This window comes from Antrostomus carolinensis, unplaced genomic scaffold (genome assembly GCF_000700745.2).
Source record: "Antrostomus carolinensis isolate BGI_N321 unplaced genomic scaffold, ASM70074v2 scaffold10742, whole genome shotgun sequence".
Classification (NCBI taxonomy): Eukaryota; Metazoa; Chordata; class Aves; order Caprimulgiformes; family Caprimulgidae; genus Antrostomus; species Antrostomus carolinensis.
Window position 1 is genome coordinate 1 of NW_010297582.1, and position 11754 is coordinate 11754.

The 11754-nt window shown below is 46.4% G+C and overlaps 1 protein-coding gene across 1 annotated transcript; it reads right to left on the reverse strand.

The window, feature by feature from the left end:
- Positions 1–7: 7 nt before the first annotated feature.
- LOC104520486 (angiotensinogen-like) lies at positions 8–10859 on the reverse strand (the record flags this gene model as incomplete). The annotated part of the gene is given in 4 exon segments (XM_010162187.2): positions 8–542; positions 544–563; positions 6176–6349; positions 10793–10859. Coding segments are annotated over 4 exon segments (796 nt in total), but the record flags the coding sequence as incomplete, so codon positions are not given.
- Positions 10860–11754: the final 895 nt, after the last annotated feature.

Genomic DNA, 11754 nt, shown 5'->3' on the forward strand with positions numbered 1-11754 from the left:
TCTCTGCTCTTGATGAGGCTTTCAATCGTCCTCAGGCTGGAAAGGACTTTGTGTCCATCCACCCTGGAAGTGCAGTCAGGGTCTCCAGAGGGGGGAACAAATCCCAGCAAACCCTGCAAATCAGCTGCCGTCTGGTTTGAGGCGCCCAGGTAGAAAGACACCAAGGAACCGTACAGACTGGTTGGGGACAGGAGCAGGTTTTGGCCCTGCCGTGCTTCCCGCAGTTCGCTGTAAAACCGCATACCCAGGACATGCACAAAGTCCTTCAGGTAGCTCAGTTTCTGCCTCCCATGGACACTCAAGCCTGGAGTTTCCACCTTGTCCTTTTCATTCAGGTCATCTTCATAGGCAGGTGGGGTTTGGGACTCAATCGAGATGGGGACAAAAGTTTTCTTTCCCTCCTGGACCAGGCTTTCCAGCTCCTCACAGGTACTCTTGTTGAAAGAAAACAAATTGAAAGGGTGAACGTAGACCCGGTCACAAGTCACTGTGGTGAGGCACATCAACAAACAGAGAAGAACTGCTGTCAGGTTCATGTTGAAAAATTACTTCCACGGTGTCTGCTGAAAGAAAAAGGGGAGAGGAAAGAAGCCTGATCAGCCTGTTGTAAATACAGTTTTTCTCACTCACAGGGTGAGTTGCTAATGCTGTGTGGGAATTACAAAAGCAGGAATTTCAGTATTTGGTGTTGTTTAGTCTGACTCTTCCCCCTGAACAGCCCAGGGTGAGATGGCCACCAGTTTCATTGGTGGGAGGTGGAGAAATGCTAAGCACAGGTTTGACTCCATTACTTACTGCAGTACCCTAATAATTTAGCATGGAAAGCAATATGGTTGTTCATGCCAATTAGATAGGCTGGCAAACTAGACTGTGCTAGTTCAGGTAACGGTGATCACAGTAATACAAGTATATTGCTCCTGGGACCTGGTCAGAGCTATCTCTGCAAACTGCTGCACTAAATCTTGCTGACACACAGACGGGCTCAGAGATTTGCCTGCTGTTATGCAGGAAGTGGATTTGGAAACCAGGTCTCTTAAGGTCTGACCACTGAACGATCCTGCTTTGTATGTCTAGTCAGCATAATACTTGGCACTACCAGAGCATTTTGTGTTTTCATAGCCCAGTGCAAACATTCGTTCTAGCTTCTAGGCAAACACAGTCAAGGCTACCTTATGCAAATGTGCTAGCACTGAAACCATTTTCATAGCACCTTCTTTATCTGAACAGAGAGTTAGAAGGAGCAAGCTGAGTTTTACTCTACTGTACGGGCAGTCTTCTCCTGCAGTAAAAGAACACCTGCTGCTCTTGTTTTTCCTGAGGAGAAGTAGAGAATTTTAGTGGATGTGGATGTCACTGGTGTTTTGGCACAAAGGATCTGGTGCATATTGGGAATGAGAAAGTCAGGAGCACACATACACACACATACCTACACATGTGTGCAAATGCGCTGACAAATTTTGCATTTTTATAATTCTCATTTTTCCTATATCCAGGTTTTTTTATAACTAATTGTTCTGCTGTACCATCCCTGGATTTCTAGTACGTGACTTCAAATTTGTGTATTTGAAAACCAAATGCACTGGAAGTTATGCATCTATAACACTTATCATTGGCCAAAACACTGTTATTCAGAGCTGTATTTTTATTCTACTAGTCATTTCTAGTTTACTGTAGCTTTGTTCACCTTCTTTTGGCCTTTCCAAGCTCTGCAGAGCTCACTGGATAGGCAAACTGCTCACAGCCTTGCCAGGAACCAAGCTCTGCTCTCTGCCTTCTTTCTCCAAGATTTTTTCAGTCACACCAGCCTGTCAGGTACTGTAATTCTGGTAGTCTGAGCCTTTTGAGAGGATGCAGTGCAATGCTTGTCTCACCAGCACTTTAATTTACACAAAGTGGGAGTGTCTGGGTTTAAATCCAGCTGTTCAAGACCTGCCTTCCCGGCCTGATTTACGATGTATGACCATACTCACTTCACTGGGGGATCCCCAAGTGTTTCATGCCTAATAATACTCTGTTTTGTGGAATCACTGCAAATACAAAAACTGAGATGCACAGATGCTTGGTAATTGGGCGTACCTTGCTAAGTACATATGACTGCTAACATGCACATCTACATTCCCAAGCTGTAGGCGCCTGTGCAACAGCTTGGTTTCCAAATGGAGTTCCTGCTGTTGTGATGGTTCCTCGGGATGTTCGAGGAGTGGGTGCCTGCGGGTCAGGCCTGTTTGCTCCTCAGAGGCATGCAGGGGAGGACCTCCAGCCCTGTGCCTTCATCCAAGGATTGCTCTTCTCCGTTAATTCTAACTTAGCGTGTAGGCAGCAGCAGCAGTCAGTGCTGCCATCCCCACTGCTCTCTGATATGTCTTCACTTCCCCAGCCCCGATGGCAGCAGGTGACATGCAGCACTGCAGGGCTTCTTCATTCCTTATGACTGGTTAAAAAATTATCTTAGGAGGTGTCTTCCCAACTTCATTTTCACAGTTAGCCCAGCCACTGTGCATTTCTAGTCTACTATGCATGTCCTAGATTGGGACAGCTCAGGAAAATAAATCAAAAAGCCACAAATTAGAAGCATTGCCCTTCCCACCCTGTTCTCTCCATCATACAATACTTTTGAAGCATTTCTTAATCCTGCCTGTAGCAGCAGTGAGGACGACTCTGCCGCCTGGTCAGGCTGTTCCATTAGGCACTGCTGGTGCCTTGTGGTTACTGTTCCACAGCTGCCAGAGCCACCATGTCAACTTTTTTCTCATGAGCAGAAAAAAGAGGGGCAGTTCTCACTGCTGGCACTTACACTAAGCCCCACCTGTGGAAAACCAGTGTGGTTTATTTCCCTAAAGAAGCCAGCCCAGAGCCTTTCAGAAAAGCACGAAAACTTGAGTTGAAAAATTTGCATTCAAAATAAACCCAGTAACTGTGCTTACTTGCCTTGGCCCTGGCGTGTGCCGCCCCTCCGATGCTGTTCCCCCTCGGGCAGGCTCCTCACGACACCTCTTCCCCCTGGAGCGATGCGGTGTGATGGCTGGTGGACTTAAGTCCTTTCCACGGGAGGGCCCTTTCAATGTGTCTGCAGTGGCATTGCGCAAAGCTGCTTTACATCACTGGCTGAGGGGCTGAAAAAAGTTAGCTCAGGCCAGACAGGACCCAATGAAACCTGAGCATGGCTTAACACCAGCTGCATAGAAAGTTCTAGGGATGGATACATAACCTTTAACCGGGCTCAGCACATCTGTGTAGCCTGCAGTTACACATTTACTAAGACAGACACAGGCATTTTACTATGCAGAAGAACCAATTACAGGAGCTGAAAATAACTCAGCTCATCTTGTGCCAGACTCAAAGAAATGCAGATTTCTTTGTACCTGTATTTGTTGTACAGTTGGACCAGATTTTTTTCTTCTCAGATAAATTGCCTTTTATCTCTTGAATGCACAACAGTGAGTGGGACATATACACTACTGCAGAGTAAAATTATTAAACTCTCAGTTTTCACCCTTTCTTTCCCTCTTAACCTATCCAGAAGATCAAAAGTCTGTTCTTTTTCCTCTTCAAAACAAACTGTATTGAAAAGGAGAGGATTAGGTTGCTCTTCAAAATAAATGTGCTGAAAAGGAGAGGATTAGATTGCCAGAGCCAGATCATCGAAACACCATCCCTCCCAGCCTCAACTTCTGAAGTCCTGTTTGGCAAAAGGGAGATAGTCAGAGATCTTTCTGTTGCTTTTGAAATGGCCCTCCAGTTTGGCATGCCCCTTCCTTCTCTTTAAGCAAGTAAACAGTGAATCAAACCGGGGATAATGCAGCTGGGTTAGATGGGGTCTCATTCAGTACCCCTGTTATAGTTAGTAATTCAAATCCTGTGTCTCTAATGGGAGTAGGGCTGATTTAACATCCATGCCCTGATTTTAGAGGGCAAATCAGGCATGGTTTGTACTGCAGTGCCCAGTTATGTTTTGGCTTCAAGGAGAAAGCCAAGAGAAAGGGATGTTTTCAGTGCACTTGGGCAGTCGGAGCTGGTAGAGTTGAAGGTGGAGACAGGGACAGCCACGTTCTGCTGACCTGAGCACTGTGTGCCTGGTGACTAACACCAAAGGGGTGGGAAATTGCTGTCTCTGCAGCCCTGCTTTTCATTTAACAATCTGATTACCTTAGCTGTAATGAGGTCCAAAAGCGGTTCTGAGCACAGGCCCATATGACATGCTATCGTGCACACAAGGCTTAAACAAACAGCTTGAAATATTTAAGGTGTTTTGTGCTCTTGCTGGCTGAGCATCTCAGTTGAGGAAGCATCTGGCAAGAAAAAAGTTCCTGAGCATTTGTGCCATCTCCAGATAGCTATAAAATGCATGCAGCCCAGCCATGGATCCAGGCAAGAGGAGAAGTCATTCCTCCATCAAAAATGCATTTTGTTCAGCTAAAAGCTAAGAAACCAAGATAGGTTTTAGGTTGCAATCCCCTTTCTTTCCCGAGGAGAGTCCTTCCCACAGGCAGGCTGGAGGAGAAAGCTGGTCCTTCAGAGGCCAGTGGAGGTACAGGTGGGACATGTGACAGCACAGCCCAAATCTGTGCCTGCACCTGCACCTCCACACATGTGGGTCCATGTGAGGCAGTAGGCAGCAGTGGTGTGCATGAGTGGCCAGACTATGGTGTGCCTGTGAGCTGTAGCTGGTCTGCTATGTCCTCCTAGGCAAGGCTTGAACACAGGGAAAAAGCAAACTCAGCTCGATAGTATCTAGGATGCAGAAACCAAGGCTGATTCAGTGAAGGGCACCTTGTGCTCTGTAAAACTCTGAAAAGTATCCTTATTTAAAAGAATTATTGACTTTGGCTAGTAAGCTACAAGTGATGCTAATAACATATACAACAGCTGCCAGACTTCTGTGCTTACTGTGGACAATAAACAGTGGAAGAGGAAATCACATAACCACTGTATTTTTTTTTTCCTTGCATCATTATGCCTCTATGCATGATTCAGAAATGCTACTCTAGTACCCGGAGGGTGCTGTTGTTGGGTTATCTCCAGCTTCCAGCTCCCCTGCTGTCCATGACCAAGTCATGCTGCAGCTCCTGGTGGTCTCCTTTTGGTATGGGCACCAACCCCAAGGCAAACATCCCTGGCTACAGGGGACACTGCCCCTCAGAAAGCGCAGGAGCAAGAGGCAACTGTACAATTACTCCCATGTGGTGCTCTGGTGGCTCGGTCACATAAAGGAAGTTCAGGTTTTAGTTGAAAGTTCTCAGGGTTTTTGGCCAAGTTGACCTTTGGGGCTCTTTTGGTGTTTGTGCACTCAATTCTACTGTTTTCTGTTGCCAAAAAAATTGTCACTATCTTTGGGGAGCACAGGAGTCTTCCACCCCCCCCACACTCAATCAATAAAGTAATTGAAATAAAATACCCAGCATTCTCCAGAAAAAAAGTCTCACCAGAACACGTTCAAGGGCTCGCTTTCACCACAGTGCTCCTCCTGCTTTGGACCATGGGGAATTTGGCTGCCCTCAGTAATGAGGGAGAGCCTTTGATTTCAGCTTATGTTCATGCCCTACTACAAAGCACAGACTCACCCCACCCCCCCATTTGCTGGTCACTTATGCTCACTCAATTAATACTCCCTATTAAGATGCATCATGCACTACCACACTTCTTAGATCTTTGTCTTTTATCTTCTGAGAGTTTCTCCTAAAGGAGAAGCTTTCAGACTGTGAAGAACATATATTGCTACACCTGGAATGTATTTTATCCTAGTAGGACTTAATTATAGTCATTTTTTTTCTTTACTTCTGAGCCATTTTTAAGCAGGAGTGCACAAGAATTATCCCAATTACTATATGCAGACTTTTTTGTTGGGCTTTTTTTTGTTGTTGTTGTTGGGTTGCCATAGTTTTAGGAACAAACGTGGGCTTAAAGATAGGGCTTTGTCTTCAGAAAGAAGAGAGTCCATATCCTGCCCTTTGGCTCCAATGTCCAAGGCTTTGGCTCCCCAAAGAAAGCTGTGCTAGAAAACCTGCATCAGGCCACACTTGGGTGAAAAGTATTCCAGCAACTAGTAACTGAAGAAGGTGAGAGCAAGGCTGTTCCTAAAGGCATCCCCTGCTCAAAGCAAGCCCAGGGCCCACACATGTTTCCTAACGAATCTTGCCCTGCAACAGCTGCAGTAAAAGTACAAAGAAACACAGACCTCTCAAACCTGCTCTGCAGCGAAGAGGCTCGTGCACTCCTTTTGCCCCACTCTTCCGGATTTCAACGAGGGACTCAGCTCCCCCTTTTATACCGGCTCTTGCATAAGCAGGACCCTCCCTCCCTCCTCCTCTCCACTGCCCTAATTTCTCTTCAAAACCTGCCTCTGTTTTTCCTGCTTGTTATTCATGATGGCTGCTGAGAGGGAGCAAAGAGGGGTGGAAAAACACTGGTGCTGCAGTTACGGGTTCCCTCACAGCCCCGCTCCTCCTCTCCTTTGTTCTATTGAGATCTCTATTGAGAAGTGTTAACAGGGGAGAGCTCCCCTGTCCCATGAAAATCTCTCAGGGGTGGTGCTGCTAGTGCTACTTTGTGTAAATATCATCAAATAGGCTCCGGAAATTTTAACCCCTTGGAGAGGAACACTAACCCTACAGCTGGCAGCAAGTAATTTGGTCTTGAATGAGAAAATGATTCTGTCCAAGCTAGAATTGCGATTGATCGTCCAGGCGGCTATTCTTTCGCTGAAGAACATTGCGTCTCCATGCTGTTGAAAAGTGTTTTCATTGATCCAGATCATTCTGGGAAAGGCTGTATGAGATTTAGCACTTTGCATGGAGACAATAGTAAATATTTTATTCTGTTTTGTTCCATTTGTTTTCCAACCTTGACAAATTTTGCTCTGAGATCTGAACTCAAAGGGGCCAGACGTACTCCTGGGATGATGTTATTGTCTCCTGTGAGGTTATGGTGGGAGTCATGGAGGAGGGATAACAAATTACTCTGCTCACAGCCTCCTTCCACAGACCTTCACATGGGTTCTTCTTCAGTTGAGTTGGCACGTCTGACCTACATAGATTATGAATTAATATATGGCTAACTCAGGCATAATAGCATGTACGTGGTCATATATCACTCATTACTAAATTTGAGGGTTTCTTTTTTTAAGACTAAAAGTACCTCTAGTGAGAAGTAGGCCACAAACAGTTTGTTTATACAACCTGTGATTTGATGTTGGTAATCATAAACCACCACACGCCATCAGCATTCACAGTGTTCCCTCTCTCTTCTACTTTGGTAAGGGAAGACAGTAGGGGTCTGGACAAGGCACCCAACAGAGAAGGCAAACAGAGAAAAGGATAGAAAGGAAAGGAAAAAGATGATGCCCATATGGGAGGATCTGACAAAAGGGACACAGGGAATATCGCTTCATTGGCTGGTGCAGTGGTTGCCCCAGGAGTGGCAGGCAGTCATGATGGTAGAAGGACCACTGTTTGTGAGACACACAGGAAAAACTTTGTAGAGCAGCCAAGTACCTACCGAGACCAGGAAGCTTCAGTTTGGAAGAGCAGCTGCTGGTATGGGGAGTATAAATGTAAAATGATGAAGGCAAACAAAAAATCCATTGTAACAATGCGGGAATCAGTGAGTTCCCAGTAAAATTATCAGGCAGCAAATGTAAATGAAAGGAAGGGCCCTTTCACATATGTAAGCTGCAGGAGACACAGGCGTAGGATGCTGTAGAGACCTGAAGTCTTAGCTGGTACAAAAAGAGATTAAATGAAATCACAGAGGGCACGGCCATCAGAGGCTGCAGAACCCAATGGCCCAGGTGTGATGTCTAACTCAGGAAATCCCCAGACAGCTGGCTGTCTGAATCTTGGCTTGATCCATAGAATAGCTCTCGGGTTCATCTCTAAGGGCTTGTCATCACCTTGTGACAGTCTGAGGTGAGGCCTGCTTATGCTGGCTCATCTTGCAGCACAGGCTGGAAATATTCTTTCAGTAGAGCTATGCCAGTGAAACATCACACCCAGCAAACCTGACCCTCAGCCATGGCGTTGCTGGGCTCTGCTCCTGTGTGCAGCACATTTAGGAACCCACTGCTATCTCTTCAAAATAAACATAAGCCCTGGAAAAAATTAACAGTTTTCAAAAACTGCGGGTAGACTCTTATATATTAGTTAGCCATTTTCATTTTTTTTTTCTCTGTCTCTTAACCCGGGTACCTGTACTAACCAGTGGCAGAGTTACTGCACTGAGGTCTGAAATATGTCTGTCTCCTGCCAGACCTTTGGGCTCTGTTCTTGCTTTAGCTGCACACAAAGTACTCGGTGCCTTTTTCCAGAGTAAGTAAGTAGGGAAGAAGGGGTACAGCTCTGGCGACGGGTCAGGCAGGTTTCTATACATTAGTAAACCAATTTACCCCCATTCTGTGAGAACTGTGGCAAGCTGCCATGGGCCTGATTTTATTTGTTCATTTTTACTATCTCTGGTGGGGAAAGGCTTTGTAAAGTAATTATTTTTTTTAACCAGTTTAATAAAACTATGTTAAGGAATAGGTTTGCATGTGATTTTCCCCATGTTTTCTCTGTACACCTCACCTCTGCCCTTGTTGGCTGGAACTACTTTTCTGTGAAAGCAGCTGGTGAGCACAGAGGATGTACTAAGCTTGCCCAATTTTTTGTGTAAAGAGGATTACAAAAGCGCTTTTCAATAATAGCATTCAAAGTGCAGATGATGAAAGAGAGAGACTATCCCACTTCTGCCATGGGTTCTGTCAGTGAGGAGCAATGGAAAAATTGGTAATGAAGCTGCTACAAACCCCAAGGACTGTGCCACCCCTTTGCTGGGGTGAAGGGACATCGTATGCCAGCCTGGAGGATATGGTGAGTGGGTGGCCAGAGAGCTGACTCAGGTAGCTGGGGCCCCCCTCAAAGGGCACGTGTGACACGGTGCTTCCTCCTCACAGTAGGAGAGGTACCCAACTGTGCCAACTACCTCAGCAGCTGCCACACCAGCTGTATCATAAACCCTCCATGATGGAGGAGGGACCATCACTACCTATGAACCTCTTTCTGCTGCTCAAGGAACAGTCTCCTTGTGTGCTGATGATCCCCTATTTGTGGAGCTCTTCTAATGATTTAATACCCAGATGAGCCTATATTAACACTAGCGCATATTGTTCCAGCTTATAATTTCATTTGTTTTGTTATGGCTTCTGTTTACAAGCCCTAAGTGTAGACATTGCTTTGAATTTTTTTTCTTTCCCAGTGGAAGATGTGGTTTTTAATAGAGTTTTAAGAACGGTCCATGCACAGCCTGCACGGGCACACACAGGCATGACCATGTCCATGCAAAGGGAACCTCCTACCCTGAGAATCTCAAAATACTTTGCAGTGTAATATTGGCGACCTGTAACTGATTTTGAGTCCTTCCCTGCAGCAGGTGCTGTGCCTGTGAAGAGCGAGAGACTATCCCAGACCGAAGCAACCAGGACAGAGCAAACCTTTCTGCAGAGGGAAAGCAGACAGGAAGAGGTGACGTGATTCACCTTCGGTCACACAGCAGGTTGGTAACATCTCAAGGTCAAGCACCCAGGTTTCTTGATGCCCAGCCTAGTGTGTTACCTATTTGATCACACTGTCTCTGCATCCCTCAGGTGAGAGCTGCAAGGTAGAGGAGCAGGGAGAGCAGTGCCTGCACAGCGAGATGCCTGCCTCAGAGAGCTGGAACCAGCTTTGTTACCACAGTTAATAGACTTTTTATGATACTCTCCTCATGAATGTCTTTGTATCAGGGAGGGATTTTGCACTACCCCAACATTTCCCAGCTGGGTCAGCCGCTGAAGTCTTCAAGCTCTTCCTCAAGATGAGTGAGGGAAGCAGCCGGCTGACCACTGTCTGGGAGATATCCAGCTCCAAAAGGCTACGCCACCAAACATCCTGCTCCCCTCAGTATTGCAAGGTTCCTGCATAAAGCTCAGTGAAGGTTTACTCCCTGGGGATCTTCTAAGTGAGACCTTGGGAGGCTAATCCTTGATGGCACTATGGGGATTTTGAAATTCTCATTGTACTTTTTGGTCCTGAGACAAATTGTCCCCAGGGCACCACACACAACAGTTGTTTTCTTCTAGCCTGGAAATGGCAGCTATTCAGCAAAACTAAAATCAGAGCCATAGAAAGACCTTTGGAAGCTGGGATACCCCTATTCCCCATGCAAACTCAAGTTCCCCTTCATCTTCTCCCCAGCCTCCCTCAAGCCATCTCCACCCCTCCTCCCGCTCCTCTGCCCACAGCTTCTTTCTCTGGGTGGGCAAATTGTTGCAAGCAGCAGGACTCCGCTATTTTGGCTGCTATTCCATCTGTGCTGGTTTCCTGCCTCACTCAAGGAGCAGTTTTAATAATATATGGCTTATGCAGTTCATACTTGAGAAACAGACTCGATCCTTCCCCACTGTGGGAGTTATGGGACTCTTCCATTTTCTGGAGTTGTAGCCACTGAAAGGCAGCTCCCACACAGCCAGGCAGCTACAGGGACAAAACCCCAACTCCCCTGGGACAGCAGCAGCAATGGTCCATGGTATGAAAAAGGACAGATGCCTTTTGCAACCTGAAATAGGGGTGTGGCTTTCAGATCCACTTTAAATTGAGGGGTGCACAACTGATGGCAGCAAAATTGTTGGACTCCCTCCTGCTTTCAGATCATGGTAGAAAGATGGCAAGGAAGAAAGCAGAGAGAGAGAATGAGCTGGGCAGCGTTACGTTAAGGCTGCCCAGGTTGCTAGAGCCTTGCAGGGTCTTTCTCTCCCCTAGAGGCTGCTGTGCAGACCCATCACCTCTTTCAGGACCGTCTCCAGCCACTTCAGTGAGAAGCGGGAGCTGACTTCCCGTGTCAATGCCCATGCGGACCTATTCGCAGGTCTAAAGTTTGCAGTTGCAGACCACAGGGATGGCTGTGGATCCCTCTCTCTCTCCTTGGCCGAAGCTGCCTCCGTGCGGAGCGCCTCCGCATCGCTGCTCCCAGCGCAGCAGGGACCGCGCAGCGCGCCGCCGGCGCGCCTGCAGCGCCACTGACATTTGGAAATGTTATTACCTTGCTGCACTTTGTTAAACCAATAATTCTGAAAAAAAGAGGAGGGGAAAGTTAAATTTATACCCAGTGGTGGTTTTTTACAGGAAAAAAAGGGGGGAAGAGCTTGTAATTGAAGTTTCTGGGGTTTCAATAAGTGGCAAAATTCAGTCTTTTTGCAGAACAGAATTTCCTGCTCTTTTGTTTTTACTGGATGATTTTTAAGCAAAGGCTTAAATGTTTGCTGCAGTTTTGGGTTCGTTTTATTTTTCTTTTGCTTTATTTTTCCACCTTTTCAATGTTAATTGTAAAAACGTGAAATAACATTTTAGCTTAAGGGATAAAGCTGAGGAACAATAAATTCAACCCAGGATATTCTTAGTGAGAAAAGAACTAAGATTGCCTCCCGGTCAGGATGCTGAAACACACACTGATGAAACCCTTTGAAAAACCATAAGCTCCCCAGAAAAAAAAGATCAGTGGATACTCTTACAGCTATTCTACCAGGAAAAGTTGAGTTCCTGTAAGGATTGCCTCTGACATCCTCCCCCTCTACTCTGCCCTGGTGAGGCAGCATCTTGAATATTGTGTCCAGTTCTGGGCCCCATAGTTCAAGAGGGACAGGGAACTCCTTGAGAGAGTCCAACGCAGAGCCACGAGGATGATTAAGGGAGTGGAGCATCTCCCTTATGAGGAAAGGCTGAGGGAGCTGGGTCTCTTTAGCTTGGA